Source organism: Symphalangus syndactylus, chromosome 17 (assembly GCF_028878055.3).
Source record: "Symphalangus syndactylus isolate Jambi chromosome 17, NHGRI_mSymSyn1-v2.1_pri, whole genome shotgun sequence".
NCBI lineage: Eukaryota > Metazoa > Chordata > Mammalia > Primates > Hylobatidae > Symphalangus > Symphalangus syndactylus.
In genome coordinates this window covers 70,717,923-70,738,146 of record NC_072439.2, presented here as the reverse complement: position 1 = coordinate 70,738,146, position 20,224 = coordinate 70,717,923, and the positions used below count along the sequence as shown (strand labels likewise).

The following is a 20,224-nucleotide window of genomic DNA, read 5'->3' as shown; positions in this document are numbered from 1 at the left end:
ACAAAGAATACTGCTTATTTAGTTTTTACCCCCAAATAAAACTCGGTCAGTGGAAATAACATATAGTTAAAAATATTCTCTAAGTATATGTGTTTTTGTTTCTCTTTTTCACTGAAAATTATGCTGATTTCTGATGAATGGGCAAAATCTTGGGATATAGTTTAGCTGTCCTTTTAAAGTCACTGAATAATTATATATAAACTTAGTTGAAGCATTTTAGCACTAACCTATTTCCTCTATTTGATGTTAATTTTTCTTTACGAGAAATTCCTTCATTTTATCCCTTTTGTGGAATATGTAAAATTTTGATTTTTCTCATTCCGGTAGACTTTTAAGGTTTAAGTTTATTTCAAAGTATACAAATATTTATGGAGAGAGAGGGAGAGAGATCAACCCACTAACTTAGGCAAAGTTGTGCAATAGATGGGGTTGTTTTCTGATTATCCTGGCCTGCATTTCCAGTATTCTTCCTTTGCCTTTCCTGGTAGAGATCTGTCTTCAGTATTGTGCCTCATGGTCCTCATCTTTTCTAAGGTACAGTATGACTTTGACAATAGCTCTGTTGTTAGGTGGTTGAAGCTTAAGGTGTTGACCCCCTACACACATGGCCAATGATTGTACCAACTTACAAAGGCAATATAGACTTTAAGTTAAACTACCTTTTCTTATAATACAACAGCATAGTGATTGCCGTTGCAATGCTTTGAAACATTCTCATTCCATTGAGTCACAGGTTTTTCAGAGATGTGAGTTACATTTGTATTATAAAATAGATATTAGCAGGAAATATTAAAGACATATGTTTATAATTTTTTGTGGTAAAAAAAACCTCTATGTGGATTGTTTGTAACACAAAGGATACATGCTTGAGGGGATGAATATTCCATTCTCCATGATGTGATTATTCCACATTGTATGCCTGTACGAAAACATCTCATGTATCCCACAGATAGATACACCTACAATGTACTCACAAAAATAAAGAAAAAACTAAGTGATTTCATAATCATGACTGCTGAATATGATACATGGAGTGAGATAACCATAAAATTGGAATATTTACTTCTCCCCCATATGACCATGATTTTGAGATTTCTCAGGATTATCAAGTGAATAAATATAGAAAACTACCAAATCTACAAACTTTCCCATCATAAGTTATTTATGAAAAGTTAGTTATTTTATGATAAAGTCATGTGTAATCTAATTTGTAAAACATTAGGTCACATAATTCATGGTGTCGTTGGACATATCATTTCATATAATCAGGTTGTCACTTTAATAGTTTTAATGAGAAACCTTTTTATGTCATTAATTATTGGCTGCCAGATAATAAATGTTAAGTGCTTAGGACCCAGTTGATAATATCTTGCCTGCTGAAATGTTTTTAAAAATACTAACTTTATTTGACTAGAGAGATAGCTACATTTTTTGGTAGGAGCTAGGGAATTGTGTCTAAATATTAGTTTGCGTCAGTATAAAGTTAATAGCCTCTTGGGGACTGGAACAGGGTGAAATGACTTCCTCTTCCAGACATCTGGCTGCAGATAACATCAACTATTATATATGTAAATAAAAATTACTGTTCCATAGGAAAAAAACTGTCATTTACTGATCTTAGATTAGCCTATGACATTAATGGATCACAGTGTAATATATTTTTAAAATATATGATCTAACTTTTACCCCTTTGATTTCCCCATTCTCAGCAAATTCCTTATTCATAGTAGTACATATTGCTCTTTTCATTTGATTTTTTCATAATTTAAAAACATATAGCTAGATTCTGTTCCATATATTCCAGGTTATCTTGATTTTTAAAATTTAAAATGAATGTCAAAACTTACTATTTCTCCTGCAAAAAAGTGTGTTACTTTTGGAGGAACATCACGTGAGTCAGACCAGATAGCAAGAGAAAGCTGGGATTTTGATCTGTACACTCAATGGAGCTCGTGTTAATCCAATACCTTAATCTAAGGTATTGACTAGGGCTGATGTTGGTCACAGAACTGCCGAGTTACCCCAACTGGCAGATGTCTGAGTCACTTCTGTTTATCTTAATGTGGAAACTTATTCTTTTCAACTGAGGTCAAGTGCTGTAAGAGCACATATTAGGAAGATGAAAAGAAGGATTCAACGAAGGCTTTTATGTTGCTTCAGTGGTTGCTGGCTGGGCAGAAAATGTTTTGTGTACGTGTGTATGTGTGTTAATAGTTACCCTCAGCTCGCTTCCCATCTTCTTTCCCTCCCTTCCCCACTCCAGTTTAATCCTCTTTTCATTTGACACCAGAAGCCAAAGGTGGGGGCAGCTTGTAAGACACTTGCATAACCCTTATTCTTTTTCCTGTTACCTTTAAGAATGTCATTATTTAGCCATCAAGCCCGTAATATATTTTCTTGTTTCTTGATGGTTTTCCCAAATCGAAACAGTTTGAGGTAAAGTAATCACAGTGATCTTTCTTCAAAAGGAGCTAGCTATTAGCAGCTACTAAAGCAAGACACATTTCTCAACAGCCAATTGCTCTCAAATAACTTGAAGGACTTGTAGTTTATGTGTGCTGAAGATGAAAGCCGAGAATAATAGTCGTGAGTAAGCTATTTTCCGTATAAAAGGAAACGTGTTTCTATAAGATGTTTTGTTGCAGGAGTCTTGAGTATGTCAGCAGGATGGACACTCAAATGATTTAAAACCACTAGATAATGAAATTGTACTTAAATATTAAATGTACATAAATAAAACATTTATAATCATTACCCATGCATTAACTGTTCTTCCCAATAAATGTGTGTGATCATGACCCTTACCCATGCTTGTTACTAGTGCTAATCAGTTTGAAGGCCAGAGGTCATTTTTCACTCAGAAAACTTATTTCTTGCTGGGTGGAATATCAAAATGATTCTCTACAAGGAACAATTAGAAGGAATAAATGCGAATACAAGAGTGTCATAAAATATTTCTGGATTGATTTTTTAATAAATAAATCCAGAGTAAAATGGACATGCTAATGGTCTGTCTAGAAGGGAATAATGACCATATTCTGCAGAGACAGAATTTCCTCCAACCTCTGTGAGCAGCAGCATCATTCCATATCTCTGCCCTGTGATCAGTATGTGTCAAAATCCTTCATAGTGACAAATGTGCTGTCCACTTGCATCTGTGGAGAATGTTTTAGCAGCTGAGTGATTATGAATCAAACCCCTGAGCTTATAGCCCTTACCGCCTCCCGATGCATTCACATTTGTCGTCTGACAAGTAAATGTATCTTGACTTTCCTCTGAGATTTTTTTGTACCGTGTTTGATGAAAGACATTTGGCAAATTGGCAGTAGTACCCTGTACGTTGCAATTTGTAGCTATCATTAGGAGTCCGGGCATGAAATGAGAGGGCAGGCTCCAGGATAAAGGGGGAAAAAAAGAGAACTAACTAGAACATGAATAGTCACTTGAAGAATCAAACACACAATATTCCTTTTGTGAGAAGAGATCACGTTCAGGCCATGCTGTTAAGACTTTGCTCTGCTTTAAGAAGCTGATGGTATTCTGTCCAGCTGTGTGTCCACAGCATATATGTCTTGTTAATTTTTCCTTCTGAGTAGGAAATGTTGCCTTTTATTTTTAACTTGAGCTCATAAATTAGGCCTCCATCTCTGTCCTGCTGTCTCATTAGCAAAAGGATAGTTTCTTGGGTTGACCAGTTGTTTGAATTTGCAGTTATCATCTCAGTTCTTATGTGTCTTCTGGTCTATCATCACAGCTTTTTGAGAATTTTATGTAATGCATATAGAATGCAAACACCTTTTAAAATAGCTTCTTGAGCTTTCTAATGGCACACTGCCCTGAGAATCAAATAAATAATGGGTGAGTTGATTTAACAGGATGGCCTGAAAGTTTGTTTTTCTACTTAAAAATTCAGTAATAAGCAGCTTCCAAATAAAATGTGAGCCCTGAGGAAACCCAACATGTTGAGAGGGTCAAAGGAAAGGGGAGAGTCCCTCTGGCTGTGGAGCTTAAAAATCAAGCTAAGACTGGGCACAGTAGCTTGTGCCTATAATCCCAGCACTTTGGGAGACCGAAGCAGGTGGAAGGATTGCTTGAGACCAGGAGTTCAAGACCAGCCTGAGCAACATAGTGAGACTCCATCTCTACAAAAAGTTTTTAAAAAACAGTGATCAAGCCAACTTTAAAAGTAAATGCCATCCTGTGCTTGTGACTCTCAAATAAGTGTGCAGGTGAACAAAAACTTGAAGATTATAGAGAACAAAAATTAGATTACTGGGGGGAAGAATTGGACAGGGATAGTTTTCTTTCAAGAATGTTTCTCTAAAAGTATGGTTACATAAACTGCTCCCCCTGTCTTACAAGGTACGTGCCAAGTTATGTTATATGAAATTATATTAACATATGATGAACTGTCATTTCAACTTAGTCTTTGTCTTTGATTAAATTAATATTTAATCAAAATTCTTCGTATATTATCCCACTTAAAAATATGGCATATCCAGATGTTAATTTAATGTAGTCTTAGGCAATACCCTCCTATACATTTAGTTTTTTCTTTCTGAGTCACACATATTTGGCTTAAGCTGTAATTTTGTAACACTTCATGTTCTCCCATGCTTTCAGTTCTTTTCTTGGGACTGCATGGTTCTTATGGTTTTCATTGCCTAGGCAAGGCATATAGCAACTTTCCCTATAATTTCCATTATGTTAATATCCATACCATGATACTAATGCTGTCATTTAATCAAACAAAAAGTTAACTTGGCTTTATTAGCTCTCTTATGTATTCCAATGTTCAATTATATATCAGATTATGATAAAATGGCCTAACCAAGGTCTTATGGAAAAAGTTCACTCAGCATTTTATAAGCTTGGTTCTACTTATGGTATTTCCCAAATAAATCAATTCTGTTTTTGTTTATTTAATATTGGGATACTACAGTCTCTTTCTACAACCCGTCGCAGATTTCATGCTTCCCTTTTAATGATGTCCTTGGTTTGCCAGAGATTATTATAGAAGACAAGATGCCAAACGCTTCATGGTCCTGTGCTTTTACCTTTCAGATGTCAGCTATTGAAAACATGGCAGAAAAGCTAGAGAGCTTCAGTGCCCTGAAACCTGAGGCCAGTGAGCTCTTACAGTCAGTGCCCTCTATGTTCAACTTCAGGGCACCTCCCAATGCCCTGCCAGAGAACCTTCTGCGGAAGGGAAAGGAGCGCTATACCTGCAGGTAACTGCACAGTTAATTGTGGCTGACTTTCCAGAAATCTCCCCTCTGATTTCAAAAGGCCTTGCTGTTTGTTTTGGAAATTATTCCTGATTAGATGATTAATAGCCACCATAATAGATCTCAAGCACTTCAAAGTGTTCTTCATTTAGTGAAATATAAAAATAGTGTTTTTAAAAAATTATTAAATGTGAATTTTAACACAGGCCATTTGGTTGTGATAAATGAGGTTGGAAACAATCCAAATACTATCTACTTGTCTCACTTTGATATTTATGAATTTTCTTTCACAATTAATTATTTTCATCTAAAGGTATACTACTACTGTCCTCAAGCATATATTTATTAATTGTCATGGCATTAAAGAATAAGGCCATTAATTAAAGACAAGTAAGGTCCATAAGTGAATAAAACTAGCTAGTAAATTTTTTGTTATTCATCAGTAGTAAAGCTTATTTTATGTTTCTCATTTTGTGTGTGATTTTTTTTTGCTAAATAAATTATGCTTATAATTTCTGAATCATCTTTAGAAATGTGTAGGTATCTGACTCAGGCATATCACTTTATCTGCTCTTTGAAAAATATGTCACTTTCTTTCCAGAAATAAAGCTTTTATGGGTACATACCTTGATGGATGAAGTCTCAGGATTTTGTCTGATCTGATACCACTCTATGCATAGGGAGTTATCACTGTGGCTGACATGTAAAATGAGTTGAAACATTTGAAATCTGTTTACATCAACCCAGAATGAGAAACGCTCATCATATTTTTATCCCCTTGTCTGGTTCAATTTTGTGAATGTAAAAATATTAAGTTAATAAGAGAGATGTATAGGAGTAATCAAAACTAAAATCTATTTTCATAAATTGCTTGCTTATACCTGAACAAATTCAACCAGATCTTAGAATGCAGTCTTTATTTGTAGAGTTATTTATATTAATATCTGTGAAATGACTTTGTTGTAAATTTTAAATACCAAAGAAATGTGAATTCCATGCAAGATTAATTGAATCAGGAATAAGCATCTGGCTGCTGTGTGGCTTGAGCGAAATATAGTCGACTGTGCTGACTTTCTCTTATAAACATCTTTTCATAACAGATACTGTGGCAAGATTTTTCCAAGGTCTGCAAACCTAACACGGCACTTGAGAACCCACACAGGAGAGCAGCCTTACAGGTTTGACAATGATATTTGCTAAATATCTTGATAAATATTGTAATAATTAAAGTGAGTTCATGGACACGATTTCATAGGAGGCTATTTTATGCATGTCTGAATATATGTCTATTCAATTTTGAGTCAAGAAAGAATTGACTAATGGCTAGGATCAAAATTAGAAGAGTTCCGGTTTCTTTAATCAAGGCTTCCTACCTCTCAGTTTAAAAGTTCTAGCACAGTGTCTAGGACAGAGTAAGTATTTAAGACATGCTAGCCATTTTAAATATTATTTTTTATTATCATTTGTTCTCTTTTCTTAATAATTAGGATGATCTTAATTGACAAAAATCATAACATTGCAGCTTTCCTTTTCCAAGCCTCAAATCTCTGCTACGCGTTAACAACGCATATGTACTTTATTCCCCCAGCACAGCTAAGTCATTTTCCATGGGTTCCAATAGTAGGTTTAAAGAATAGATTTTAGGCTGGGCATGGTGGCTTACGCCTGTAATCCCTACGCCTGTAATCCCAACACTTTGGGAGGCAGAGGCAGGTGGATCCCTTGAGGTCAGGAGTTTGAGATCAGCCTGGCCAACATGGTGAAACCCTGTGTCTACTAAAAATACAAAAATTAGCCGGGTATGGTGGCTCACACCTGTAGTCCCAGCTACTTGTGAGACTGAGGCAGGAGAATCCACTGCACCTGGGAGGTGGAGGTTGCAGTGAGCCAAGATTGCACCACTGCACTCCAGCCTGGGTGACAGAGTGAGACTGTCAAAAAAAAAAAAAAAAAAAAAAAAAAAAAAAAAAAAAGAATAGATCTTAAACCTGGGAAGTCTTGGGAGAAGAAAATGTGAAACTAGAGGTAGGACAGATAAAATAGAGTATATTATAGAAAAAGGGACAATTTTATCAATAATTTCCTAAATTACCTCTTAGTTTATTCTATTACATGCCAAAATTAGTCATATGACACATTGGACACATCTAATTTTAATATTGTTTAGAAAGATTGAAAATAGACAACATTTCTCCTTCCAATTTTAAAATATAAACTACATTATTTAATGTTCAATGCCTTGCACACAGTATTAGGTACTCATATTTCTTCAAAGAATGAATATTATACAACTTAAGTAATATAATGTCATTCTCCTTTGAAATTCTTATACATTGCATGTATGCAAAATTACTTTTTCCGAGTGCTGTTTTTCTATTAAAACAAAAAGTAAGTTATTTGTCAGATTTCAAATATTTTTTTAATGGTAAAATAAGAAAATGGGTCATTTGAGGATAATTGAAATCTTAGAAGAAAGCTAGAGGGAGCTAAACTTAAAACATCAGTTTTCTCAAATTCCTTGTTTTCCTACCTGTTTTATAGATCACTAATTATAAGTGATATATTTCCAATCTATACATGATAGAATGCACTTGATATAACAGGTCTCAGAGAGATGTAATACTGGGAAGTTTTAGATGATTTCCCCTTTTGAGAAAATTCTATTACCAGAAATTCTGCTTAAGTGGAAGGAAAGGTTTCCACACTCATGTTTTGTTATGGCAAGAGTACTGGAAACTATGTTATCATGTTCATTTTACTCTTTCTTTGTACATAAATTCAATGGTTTTATTCCACCCAATAATGGCGCTATTATTGTACATATACATATTTTTAAACCACAAACCAGAATTTTGGTATAGCTGGAGAGCTTACACAATTATTTGTCCAGCCCGTTTTTGGTTTTTTTTTTCCTTGCAGAAGAATTCCAATGAACAGTGTAGAAAAAATGAGGAAAACAAAATCACAATTAGGACACCACAATAATAACTGCTACAGGCAAGATCAATTGAATGTTAAAATGAGTGGATGTAGTGAACTAGATAGATTTTATAGTTTAGCTAATATATCAATGTTGGTTTAATCGTTGTGACAAACGTGCCTGAAATATATTAACAATAGGGGAAAATGGGTACTATATACTGTCTTTGCAGCCTTTTAATAAATCTAGAACTCTTCTAAAACAAAAAGTTTATTTAGGCCGAGTGTGGTGGCTCATGCCTACAATCCCAGCACTCAGAGAGGCTGGGGCAGGAGGACCACCCAAACCTAGGAGTTGAAGACCAGCCTGGGCAACACAGCGAGACCCCATCTTCAAAAAAAGAAAAGTTTATTTAAAAAATAAAAAAATTAGTGAGTGAAAGTTTAAAGAGAAACAGGATATTTGCAGAGCCCCAAAATATCTTCTGCAAAATATTTGTTAATTAGAAAGAGAAAAAGTAATAACCTTATAGTGGAGAAACCTGGCAGATACTACCTTATCCAAATGATCAGGGTTAACAATGCCGGAAGTTAGACATGTCAGCATCATGTACCCTTGATAGTATGCACTGAGAGGGCATATTGCCTCTGTGCTATTTTCCCCCAAAATGTATAACCTCACTCTAATGAGAAAATATCAGACCAACCCAAATTGAGGAAAATTCTACCAAATTCCTGATCGGTATTATTCAGAAGTGTCAGGGTAATTAAAAGCAAGGAAAGACTGAGGAACTGTTAGAGACTGTAGAAAACTAAGGAGACATGACAGCTAAATGCAATGCGGGATCCTAGATCAGATCCTGGAACAGAAAAAGAGCACTGGAGAAAATTGGTGATATTAAAATAAAGTCTGTATTTTAGTTAATAGTATTGCATCAGTGTTAATTTCCTAGTTTTAATGAATGTTAGGTAAGATGTTAACACTGGAGGAACTGAGGTGAAGGGTATATGGGAACCCTTTGTACGATCTTGGCAACTCTTCTGTAAGTCTAAAATTATTTCAAAAAGAAAAAAATTAAAGAAAAAAATTAAAATGGTATGTACATGATACACGAGTTGTCTGCTTCCTGTGGCTGACTTGTGCCTTCTGGAAAGTTCTATTAGGTGTTAATACTTTATATGTAGTAAAAGTTAAACATGGTCCCTATGAAGAAAATTGTCTCCTCAGAAAGATAAATATCAGTAGACCACAAGCTCCTTGACAGTGGAATCCACTTTTTTTTTTTTTTTTTTTAATTTTTTATTTTAATAGACAGTAGGTCTCACTCTGTTGCTCAGGCTGGTTTTGAACTCCTGGCTTCAAACAATTCTCCCACGTCAGCCTCCTGATTCTTCGCAGGAGGAGGGATTATAGGCAGGTACCACCATGTCCCCGAGAATCCATATCTTATTCATCTCTGTGTCCTTGATGCATCAGCCCCTCTGTTTTACAAATGAAAAAATTCAGATTTACATATGCTAATTGCCTTCTGCAAAGTCTGGTACTAATAGAGTCAGGATTAAAACCCAGGCCCAGAGCTCTCACTTCAGCGTTTTTATTTTACATCGTGATCTCAAAGGCTCGTCTGACCTCCATGTCTACATCCAACAACTAGAAAGGCTTAATAGTATACTGCCCATGACTGTGTTACGTGTTCATTTTAAGAATTTCTAAAACTTAGGCGCTTATTGGAGTTGTGCAGAAAGAAATGATTTTTTATTTAGAGTGTTTTTCTTCTGGCCAAGACTTTAGCAGAGGAGAGATAGAAATTAACAACTGATCTTTGGTTAGAACATGCTTATTTAGATTTGAGAAAATGATGCTTAGTAGATTTGGAGAAGACTCTTTGTGGGCAAGCAGAAAGTTAGAAGCGTGGCAGAAACATAATCTCTCTTCCTCATGATTTGTGTAGAAAGTGTTTTCAGTGAAAAATTTTTTTTAAAGTGTTTTGTGGGAGTATGTTTACTCTAACAAGGTTTTCTAGGTTATTTTGCTAAGCACAGAATAAATTGTGCTAAATATAGCATGGTTCTCATTGCAGTGGGCCTTGGAGGTAAACAGAGTTATTGCAGAGAAGGTTGTAACTTTCTACGCATTAAAAAAAAAAAAAAAGGGGGCTAAAATATTACAACTACCATAATGTGGGGTTTCACACATTTTTTATTAATATTGTGAGGAAAGTTGAAGAAGCTTATGATGCCAGAACAGTTTTTTAAGGGGGAAAAATTAAATCAGTACTTGTGTTGGTTTATTGATACTATGCCAAAGTAACTAGTTCAACAGATTATTTTTCCTACTGAACTGACTAGACTTCTGGCATCACATAAGGACAGCCACAGAAGCCCAAGAACTCTAGTGGAATGGGGTGACTTCTGCTTTAGAGCACTTGAACCACTGACTCTGCATTCAGAAGTGGGAGGAGAAGGGCCCTTCACACATGGAAGGATGAGTTAAGAATTTTTTGTCCTCTAAGATTGAAGTTTTCATTTAAAAGTCATTTGGAGGCTGGACGCAGTGGCTCACAACTGTAATCCTGGTACTTTGGGAGGCTGAGGTGTGTGGATCACTTGAGGTCAGGAGTTCGAGACCAGCCTGGCCAACATGGTGAAACTCTGTCTCTACAAAAATACAAAAATTAGTCTAGCGTGGTGTCACATGCCTGTAACCCCAGCTACTTGGGAGGCTGAGGCAGGAGAATCGCTTGAACCCAGGAGGCAGAGGTTGCAGTGAGCCGAGATTGTGCCACTGCACTCCAGCCTGGGTGACAGAGTGAGACTCCATCTAAAACAAACAAACAAACAAAAAGGTTATTTGGGGAAAGTTAACTTTTTTTTTCAAGTAACATGCCCCCCAAAATCATATAAACAAATGATGGCAAATAATGGAATCTTTACCTTAAAATTACAGAGGACAATACCTTCTCGATTACTAAAAACCCTTTTCTTCTTCATTAATGAGAGCTAGGGGAAGGAGGCCTTGCATTTTTATATTTTCATTTTATGACTAAAGGAAAGCTTTAAAAATAATTTATGATATTTTTATCACATGGAAGACAGAAACAACTAACCAACCAATAATAAGTGCTTTCATGAAAAACTGACCTGATTCAGACTGCTAGAGACTCTTTCAGAAAAAGAGAAATGAAAAATAGGGGGTAATAGGAAGGGAGATAAATGGAAGCCCTTTGCTTTTATTCCAAAAAGAGAACTTAGTGGCATTATTATTTTTTTTATAACAGTTTAAAGATTAACAGAGAAAAGGCTTTGTGGTAGCTGATTCTTGGATATCAGACTAAGTTATTTACATTGTTTTAGTTTTAAAAGTCTAGAATGTTGATTGCTATTTTGAAACTGATAATGGAATTTTCTTTAGGATTAGCAACTGAGAAAGTGAATTTCCTGAGAAATTAATCAGACTGAAATTTTGAATTAAAAAGTGATATTTTATTGTATTTGAATACTATATGAATGTTTTATGTTTGTTTACAAAAAAATTAGTTGTATTGTCCTAAGCAAAAGATGAAACAATGCTACTGTTCCTCAATGTGCTTTATTTTATGAGGTTTACTTAAAATATTGGTACTGATTAATGAATTTGGGAGCAATCAAATCACTAATATTTTATTATGGTTTTTGATAAAGTCATGAAAGTCTTTAAAGCAATCAGAGTCTATTGGAATTGAAATCTTAATTGTGTGAATAGCATTCTCCCTGTGCCTTTTCTTTAAAATGTTGTTTTATGAGTGGAGATGATTTTTGATGGCTGGCTAACTAGTCTTGAGAAATACCTTTTAATGTGCTTGCAAATATTTTCTCTTTGTTTATTTTTCAGATGCAAATACTGTGACAGATCATTTAGCATATCTTCTAACTTGCAAAGGCATGTTCGCAACATCCACAATAAAGAGAAGCCATTTAAGTGTCACTTATGTGATAGGTGTTTTGGTCAACAAACCAATTTAGACAGACACCTAAAGAAACATGAGAATGGGAACATGTCCGGTACGTAATAAATTGTGTTATAAGTCAAAGATGACTTCTTTTTCATGTTTTAAAAGATAATAAGATAATGTGATCTTTCTTCTTTTATTCCATTTTGACGCCAAAATCAGGTCTTATTGTAAAAATTCCCAGCAAGTTTCTGTTGAGATTTTAGAATAATGTGAGCAATGTGATCATTAATTTATAATTCAGTGGCCTTATTTGGATTATGTTTTTATCTTCCTGATGAGTAATTTTAAGCAAAGAGGACAATGACCTAAACTCACAGGAGACTTATGAAACAAGATTTCCTAAATTACAGGAGACAGTCTTTTCACCTATTGGCACAGAATGTGGCCTCTAGGCATGGCAGAGTTTCTAGAGTGGCAGCCCCAGAATGTCACCCTCTGAATATTAATCTAGAAAGCATAGCTGCTTTTGTAAAAGGCCTGCAGCTCAGAGAACCTCTCTCGGTAATTTTTGTTAAGACTAGGAATATGAGACTATTGACATGATCAGAGCAACCCATGGCAAATGATAGTGGTGCTTTGTTTTTGTCACAAATTCTTATATGAAATTAAGACAAAAGTAACTGGCATAAAACTAGATGCCAGTTACTGGGACCTTGCCAGCACATATTTAGCAGAAGGGATTGTAGGTTTTCTAGTCTTTGGCTTCTAATAGTTAGATAATAAGTCATTAAGTAACATTTGCCAGCTGGCATATGTGTGCAGAGCCAACCTGTGCAGTCACAATTTGTCTCCAGAGAATAAAGGTTATGCTTTGCAGGTAGGGGAGGAGAGATATGGAGTTCAGGCAAAGAGATTTAAGAACAGAAAAAATTTGGATTAATACAGACTGGCAATCTTTATTTATGGAATTTTTAAATTATTAATCTTTCTTCCACTATAAAGGCACATTGTTTATGATCTTGTCTGATTAGTACTTAAAAGTATATACTGTTTGTCTCCCTCAAAGTCAGCAATTTAATGACCATAGTTTTAAAATATTAGATTTTAGGTAGAGAAGTATAATCCAATCTGCAAAACTGGCCACACTAACTGTGTGTACCCTTATAGCATACAACTATAATTAATTTTCTTATCAAAGTTATTTTAGGAAAAAAGGTTAAATATGTAACAAACATGTCAAAGTTAATACTTGTTGACCAAGATTATAACCTCTTTTAGGTGAGGGGATGTTCTAACCTCTTGTTTTTGTCATATAGACTATTGTGATGAACTATTATATTATAGATACTTTGTAGGCAAGATAAACAACAGGAAGCTAATGTTGGTGTAAAGCTCAACCACATATAAAGTGCTTAAGTTTAAAAGTTGTTTAAGTTTATGTAAGCCTTACACCAATCCAGTGATACAGGTATTGTGAGTCTTGCAGTTCATGGGCAAGGAAGGGGAAGATCATCCTGTAATCAGCATATCTAATATTGTCCTTTTAATACTGCACCGGCCCCTGGACTGGAGTGTTCTGAATCAACTCACAGATTCACCCAGCAAACCAGGATGCAGAATTTTCAGTGTGCCTTTAAACTGTATTTTGTTATACGCTTTAGCATAGCAGCCAAAAAAACAAAAAAAGAAGAAGAAGAAGGCATGTTGACTGCAACCAGGACTTCATATAGTGTGTCTCTTGGCAGAATCTATTTAAGACTTGTTCATAATTTGTCTCACTCTAAATTCTCATTATATGAATACAAACATTCTCATGTCACAATAGAGGTAAGGAAAAGCTAGTGAGAGAAGCAACTTCTTTGCGAGACTGTGCTTCATGATTTCAATGGTTCAATATATTCCCAAAGGACTGTCATGGGCATGGGTATTATGGTAAATTGGGGAGACTTTGACCTTCTAAAGTTATTATTAATATTCATAGGGCATGTTTTAAGAAACAACACTGATCAAATTCATAAGGAGTGAGTTTCCAAATAAGTTGCTAGATAAGCAATAATCTTTGTCATAAAAGGCTTTCTGCTCCACACAGGTACTGCAACATCGTCGCCTCATTCTGAACTGGAAAGTACAGGTGCGATTCTGGATGACAAGGAAGATGCTTACTTCACAGAAATTCGAAATTTCATTGGGAACAGCAACCACGGCAGCCAGTCTCCCAGGAATGTGGAGGAGAGGTAAAGCTGTCTTTTACTTTTTAAACTCTGTGACGACTGAAATGAACGTGTTTTAGAATATACGTGCTATGCTCACTTTTGTGGCACTACTATTACTTCAGTCACCAAAGGCTGGTATATATTTAGTACATATTAAATACCAAATGTGCTTCCAAGCATTTTATATGTATTAATTTAATTTCACAATAACCCTATGAGATAGCTACTGTAATTTTAGCAGTGAAGGAATGGAGACATTGAAGCTTAAACCACTGTGTCAGAGGTCACATAAGTAATCAATGGGATTCAACCTGAGCTCTCTGGTTCCAGAGCCCATAATTTTACCAGGATTTAGCTATTTGATAGCTGAATAGAATCTGTGATCAAAATTTCAGAAGTAGAAGAGAAAGCCATCACAGGGATTCAGTTGAATCACTGATCAATAGTGGTGACTATTATATATCATAAATTCTATATATTACAGGTAATATATGATTCTATATATCTGTATTTTACATATATACATTTAAGTATATTCTGTATATATGTAATATACATATTATAGTGCATATGTATGTATGCATTTATATATGAAATACCCATAGAGTTTCCCCCAAACATATTTTACACAGAAACTTTTTTAGTCTTCTTAAGATTCTATCGCTACTTTATGTCCTCTTAAGTGACTACTCATCTAATTCTGGTCTGTTTGTTTTAGTGGGTATGACCATCCTTGTTTTTACTGACCTGATGCACTGGCTCCCTTTTATCATCACCAACATTAAGCATGAATAGCTTAATTCATTTAAAAAAGCTTTTAATGCTGTTAATGATAATACTTAACAGTTACCCAGCACTTCACATTGCATATGAAGTTAATGAAACACTATTTCACCAAAACTACTGGATTTAATTTTTCTTGTCTGTAAGCTATAATTAAATATCTATTGTTGAGAAGTCGACTTTTCTGAACACAACTATATAGTGACCTGTTAAATTCAGGTGCTACATTGTAAATTTCAAAATAACATGAAATTAGTTAAAAGTTCCATTATTTTTCATTATACAAGTATTGGGTTAGTGTCCTCTGATTTTGATGTTATTAAAAGTCAAATTAATTATTTTATGTAATTTGTTCAAGGCAAACATCAAATAAACATTTTTTACTAAAATAACAACAACAAAAAAACGACCACTTCTGTTCAACTTGTATAAAAGTGTATCTAAGAAAAACAAGAAAAAAGATGCTTCCAGTCTCTGAGAAGTCTGATAACTATACCAGTGTGCAGCTGGATGTATCTTTCCCTTTACTTGCCCATTTGTGTGTGTGTGTCTGTGAAAGGCAGAGGAAGCAGATGATCAGAAGTACAAAGTAGCAAGAACAAGCAAGAAACAGTAACAATCAGACACTTTGATAATGATATTATTTACTTGATGCAAATACGAACTGTTGAACAAAACACACTATTTGGGTTCTGAGATGCCTATTCAAATTTTCTAGCCTTTAACTGGCGATTTGTGAGCCTGTATAGTTGCAACATCTGGCTTCAACATGTCTAAACAGCACAGAAATAAGAAGGTTGAGTCATCTAAGTTTTTCCCCTGAATTCCTATCAGGCTACTTTTGATGAATAATTTATTCTCTCTCTGTAAATTGCCACATTTGAAAACTTAATTAACAAATAGATTTTCTTAATTATGTTGGCTTTTGTTACTTTTGATTTTCATTCATGCACTCTTTCGTTCTTTTACTTTTTCTTTCATTTTTTTTTAAATAAAAATTTTAATCCACTCATGCAAGCAAGTTGGCAGTGTATTTGGAAACTAATTTATGTCTGTGCAAAAGATGTTTTCACCATTCTTTGATAAAAGAGTTTAAGAGATTGTTTTTATTAAAAGCTTAATAATGATATGACTTTCTGGTCAAATGGATTTTTACTATGTGTGTTTGTCACATCCAGAATTGTTTTATATATTTTTTAATCCTGGGAAATCTGAATATTAAATTATACTCATTTTTGTTATGTGGGAAAGTGATGGGGGTAACATTGTAATACCTGAGCTTTTTCCACCCTGGTGTTTTCCTAAGAAACAAGGAACTATTTCACATTCAGACTGTAAAAAATAATTTGAAAGTAGTACAAATAAGTGAGCTCTCAATTACTTCCAAATATGGGTAGAGTGGTTAGGTGGAATATACCACAAATGTCATCCACTGTCAGTATGTACCAGCTGTTTCTTGGCAACTACTTTAACGTTGTCTTTGGACTTCTAGATTCACTTTAGGCATGTGTATTGAAGCTACTGCCCATGAGTGATATGAGTTTTCCAGAAATCTATTATTTTAAATGATGGGTACTTACTTATATGGTAATTAGGTAAATTGTGCTGAGAACATATTTATGTGCCTTTTTATATGATATATATAGCAATATCAATTATCAAGCAAAGTCTGATAAGAAATAGGAGACCGAGATTGTTTTTCAGGTTCTGCCAGAGGCTTCATTTGTAATCTGAACAATCATACAATTATTTTTTTCTTTATCTTCCCATTTGTGAAGTCACATTATTTTTTCATGGTTGACGTAGAGCATAAACAATAAAACATTTCCGATGTAAGTGTTGAAAATCTAAACTGTTGTTGGGAAGACATGGTAAAGGAACAAATTACGATTTTAAACATGAAACCAACAATTGGACTTTTTTTTTAATGCTTTTGAAAGAATGAATGGCAGTCATTTTAAAGATGAAAAGGCTTTGGTGACCAGTCAAAATTCAGACTTGCTGGATGATGAAGAAGTTGAAGATGAGGTGTTGTTAGATGAGGAGGATGAAGACAATGATATTACTGGAAAAACAGGAAAGGAACCAGTGACAAGTAATTTACATGAAGGAAACCCTGAGGATGACTATGAAGAAACCAGTGCCCTGGAGATGAGTTGCAAGACATCCCCAGTGCGGTGAGTACCTTGGGTGACTTTAGAAACTAAGCTAGAGTAGATCCATGTACATTGTAATTCCTCCTGTGATAAGCAATTTGTGAGTTATAAATCACAAAAATTAAACTTGAATTAGTAAGGGATACTCGGTGGATCAGATTTAAATAGATGAAAAGAAGGTGACCATCAACATAATCCACAAGCATATAAATACATCAGGTTTGGTGCAACTCTGATTAACCTGAGGTGGGAAAGATAAAATGAAAATTACATAAGTACACAATCATTTATTGTTAGACTCTACCTATAAAACTGAAATAAAAATAGAGATTTTGCATTATCTAATTATATAATAATCTGGTATGATCATCAGTTAAGTATAATTGAGATAAATTTCACTTCATTAGATATATATGTGATCTATATAGAGGATAACTTTTTAAATGAAAAGAAATAACCAAACAGTTAAATTGATGGGACTATTATATTTTCATGATGGATGTTGACTAAATATTGTCATAATTAGCTTTACTTTAAATGGAAATTATGAATATATGAATTCTGTCTCTGCACATTACTGACTAATGTGTCACTGACTTTAACTCCTTATCTCAAATATATGCTTGGCTTTAGTTACTAAAAATCTTAACAGAAATGTAGTTTTAAGACATGATGTTTGTAAATATTTATAAAAACCCAATAATTGATGCATGCTACTTTACCTTGCAGATACAATATGAAGTTTGTCAGTTGTATAGATAGATTCAAATGAAAGTGATTTTATTAGATAACCAATGAAAAGAAAATTTGTGTTTTTCTTTGCTTCATTTTAGGTATAAAGAGGAAGAATATAAAAGTGGACTTTCTGCTTTAGATCATATAAGGCACTTCACAGATAGCCTCAAAATGAGGAAAATGGAAGATAATCAATATTCTGAAGCTGAGCTGTCTTCTTTTAGTACTTCCCATGTGCCAGAGGAACTTAAGCAGCCGTTACACAGAAAGTCCAAATCGCAGGTACAGATTTTCCCATAGTACAGCATCATGGTTACGTTATGCATGAAACGTACATTTCCTGTGATTACCAAAAAGCAAATATTCTATCTTTGAAATATTTTAGAATCCAAACGGGGTCAGATGCCTTTCTAAAAATTTTCATATCTTTACTGTGTTTGTTTGTGACCAAATCCAAAATAGTTAAGCAAGAAAGCAATTAATTTAGCTGCATTCTGCGTAGAAATTTTATGACAAACCCCATCCTACACTCATCTTTCCCTGACTTTGTAATTCTCTTACTTCTGTACAGTTAGTTCATCATGTTTGTTTGCAAATATTTATGTATTACCTCAGAGTCATTTTCCGTGTCTATACTTTTGTCAATGTAATTATATTTTAAGATTTTGCTGAAAAGTGAATTCTATTTTTTGTCCCCTTTTGTGTCTAGTAAATTGTTAGGTGTAGTTAATTAGCAAGTCATCTCATGTTGTAATTTAATAGTAAAATGAGGATCAGAAATGAAGTGAGTTGCCAAAGGTCTACACCAACTTATTGGCAGATTTTGAAATAAAACCTGTCAATTTTAAATTCAACAAATGAATGAGTGAATGAATGGTACTCAAATTTATTAGGCTCTACAACATTGTATCAGCACTATGGTAACTAAAAATAAATCCATCTAAGGGTCCATAAATAGCAATTAAAAGGGCCTCAGTGTTTTTGTTACAAAATAAAGGAAGTCGGTACTTTTTTGTTTGACATCCACACTCAACCGGATTGTTCATTCAGGTCAATTAAAAATAAAGAAACTTCCTATTAACATATTTATTGGGCGCTGTGGTCTAATTGCCTGATCCATTAGTTCATTTTGTAGGTGGCCTGACCTGCAATGTGACCATATTAGTTTGTACATTTGGAAATGATTTTCTATTTGGGTAAGATGTCTGGGTTGGTCTTAACAGCAAATGTAATAATATCCCAAGGAAGGTGGGAAAAACATTGTGTCAATGGGATAATACAAATCATTAAATAATATTCAATTTAGTAAAAAGTTCTGAGATATTATGTATGGTAATAGGCAAAATAAATGTTCTTTCTCAACTGAAGTCAAAGCAGCCAGCATCTGCAGAGGCTCCCAGAGCCTACCTCCATGAACTTAAGAACATCACTTAAAGACTATAGGTACCATTTCTTCATTGTAAAAGGGGTAAGTGGATTTTTATTCAATGGGGATAAAAATGAAGTTTTCAGTTTTTAACATTAAAGGTAAACTAGCTAGAGTAGACATTTCATTTTTACTTAGAGACATCCATAAGAGGTGGCTAGTATTTTTTTTTTTAACCCTTGATTTCCCATTCTTCCATCTTTGTTGATTAGACATAACTTGAGTATCAAGGTTTTTGGTTTTTTGTTACTTGTTTCTTTGTTTTTGAGACAGGGTCTCACTCAGCTGCGAAGACTGGAGTGCAGTGGTGCAATCACAGCACACTATAGCCTCAACTTCCTGGGCTCAAGTGATCCTCCCACCACAGGCATCTGGATAACCGGGACTATATACACTCACCACCATGCCAGGCTAATTTTTCAATTTTGTGTAGAGATGGGGTTTCACTATGTTGCCCAGGCTGGTCTCAAATTCCTGAGCTCAAGCAGTCCTCCCACCTCAGCCTCCCAAATTACTGGGATTTGTATAGGTGTGACCATTGCACCTGGCCATGGTTTTTTCTTTTTAAATTTCTTTTAATTAGTCCACCAAAAATGCTTCTCATTTATTGTAAGATATAATACCTAAACACTCCAGAAACTTCCAGAAGTGATAGAAAGCAAAAGGGCCTGAAAACCTACAGATAAGGGACATAATTATAACACATTTTAGTACCAGCATTTTGACATAAAGTCCCAACCCAGCTAGACTGTTACCGTTGTAAGAAACACTAGCATTTTGCAATCCTAAGTCATATTTTTCTTGTTACTTGATCACGTTATATAGATTAGTT

At 34.5% G+C, this 20,224-nt stretch overlaps 1 protein-coding gene across 7 annotated transcripts in view; it reads left to right on the top strand.

Annotated features, from left to right (window-relative positions):
* The window catches only part of MECOM (MDS1 and EVI1 complex locus), a 302,674-nt gene that overhangs the window by 277,761 nt on the left and 4,689 nt on the right, over positions 1-20,224 (top strand). For all 7 annotated transcript variants that reach the window (XM_063621591.1, XM_063621586.1, XM_063621585.1 and 4 more), the window contains 6 exons: positions 5,065-5,231; positions 6,329-6,406; positions 12,019-12,188; positions 14,169-14,313; positions 17,016-17,252; positions 18,065-18,248. In XM_063621591.1, coding sequence (XP_063477661.1) covers positions 5,065-5,231; positions 6,329-6,406; positions 12,019-12,188; positions 14,169-14,313; positions 17,016-17,252; positions 18,065-18,248 — 981 coding nt within the window. The remainder of the gene's footprint in view (positions 1-5,064; positions 5,232-6,328; positions 6,407-12,018; positions 12,189-14,168; positions 14,314-17,015; positions 17,253-18,064; positions 18,249-20,224) is intronic.